Source organism: Sapajus apella, unplaced genomic scaffold (genome assembly GCF_009761245.1).
Source record: "Sapajus apella isolate SASKATOON/1434 unplaced genomic scaffold, GSC_monkey_1.0 scaffold1750, whole genome shotgun sequence".
Classification (NCBI taxonomy): Eukaryota; Metazoa; Chordata; class Mammalia; order Primates; family Cebidae; genus Sapajus; species Sapajus apella.
In genome coordinates this window covers 332-2,092 of record NW_022438676.1, presented here as the reverse complement: position 1 = coordinate 2,092, position 1,761 = coordinate 332, and the positions used below count along the sequence as shown (strand labels likewise).

The window sequence follows — 1,761 nt, the reverse complement described above, 5'->3', positions numbered from 1 at the left end:
GTTCCTCAAGCTGTAAATGAGGCTGTTGAGCATGGGAGTGAGGACTGTATAGAAGACAGAAGCCACCTTCTCATGGCTGGGAGCCCTATAGTGCCTAGGCCTCAGGTAGATGAACATGAGAGCTGTCATCCATAGAAGAGGATGACAGCTGTCAGATGGGAGGAGCAGGGGGCCAGAGCCTTTTTCCAGGCCTGAGAAGAGTGCATTTGCAGCACAGTCACTAAAATGCAAGCATAGGAGGCCACAATCGATGATGAAGAATGGGGAGAGAAGCATGAAGACATAGCAAGCAAATATCACCTTCTCAAACAGGGATGTGTCTACACAGACCAGCTTCAACAGGGATAACATTTCACAGAAGAAATGATTCACTTCCCTCAAGCCACAGTAGGGGAAGTTCATTACTACCACCATCTGGATCAAGCCATCTATTATCCCAAAGGCCCAGGAGATCCCAGCAATTTGGAGACAGACCCTCTGATTCATGAGGATGGGATAGTGAAGTGGGTGGCTAATGGCCACAAAGCGGTCATAAGCCATGAGTCCTAGCAAGAGCCCCTTGGATCCTACAAGACAGACAAAGAGGCCAATTTGTATGCCACAGCCCACAAAGGAGACGGACTTCCTACCAGACAGGAAGTTGGCCGCCATCTTTGGCACATTGGTACAGACCAACATGAGGTCCATGAGGGAGAGCTGGCTGAGGAAGAAGTACATGGGGGTGTGAAGTTGAGGATCCATGTAGATGAGGAAGATGAGGAGGATATTCCCACAGAGGGCCACTGTGAATACCACCATAACCACAGAGAAGAGGACAAGGTCAGCAGTACTGTGGGAGAAGATGCCCAAGAGGATGAAGTCATTTCTGGATGACTGTTTTGCCCATGTCTCCATGGCTCAGTTGTTATTCCTGGTCACCCGAGAATATGGACAAAATGTATTAGATTGCCTGACATTTCTTTATAGACCTCTGCATGCTATGTCTTTGGTCAGCTATTTTGTGTGTAACTTATTAGATCTCAACAACTGAAGCTTTGGGTCATAATAGGAGACACTCCTTCATGTCTCCCTAACACAGCAATCGGAACCCCCCTGGCTCCTAGAATTGGACTGCATACATGTGTTATATGTATGTTCATCAAGCAGGGTAGAACTGAGCTGTTGCATGTGTCATAGACCTTTAGACAACCCTCTTCATCAGGCAAAGTCTTGGCTGTGCTGTATGAAACCAAATTTTTTATCTGAGATCACATGGACTTGGGAAACTATGTTTAACGAAGCTGAAAGCATTTCATTCCCAGGAGATATTCATGTGTTCTACAGAAAGGAAGGGAAGAAAGCAGGTGTTGCTCTTCAGTCTGCAGTCTGTATGCTCCGAGAGTTTTCTTAGGCTAACTACTCTGTTACGTTCATAATGTAGGAAAAGAATGTTCTCCTGTTGTGCCCTACATGAGAAAGGAAGAGTTGTGATGGATGCTGTCATTGTCAGTCATATTGAGAGTGACAGGAAGTCACAGGGCCAGTGAGGAGAAGCAATGACTTGGTACCCAAGACTCATAATAACAGTGAGGTTTTAGTTATGCTGGGACTTATAAAATAATCCCACAGTCAGAGCTGCAGTAGAAGTGGCTAAAAAAGCAGTATAGGTAATATGTGCTTCCTAAGTTACCTTTAGTAGAAATCGAAGTGCCTTCTTTATGAGATCCTTTTAACTGATATATTTCACTTGGATTTCTGAGTCATTTATTCACTGTTTTATCA

The 1,761-nt window shown here is 45.0% G+C and overlaps 1 protein-coding gene across 1 annotated transcript; it reads right to left on the bottom strand.

Moving 5' to 3' along the window:
- On the bottom strand, positions 1-894 carry LOC116546963 (olfactory receptor 2V2-like; the record flags this gene model as incomplete). The annotated part of the gene is given in 3 exon segments (XM_032273066.1): positions 1-126; positions 129-257; positions 259-894. Coding segments are annotated over 3 exon segments (891 nt in total), but the record flags the coding sequence as incomplete, so codon positions are not given.
- Between the last annotated feature and the right edge of the window lie 867 nt (positions 895-1,761).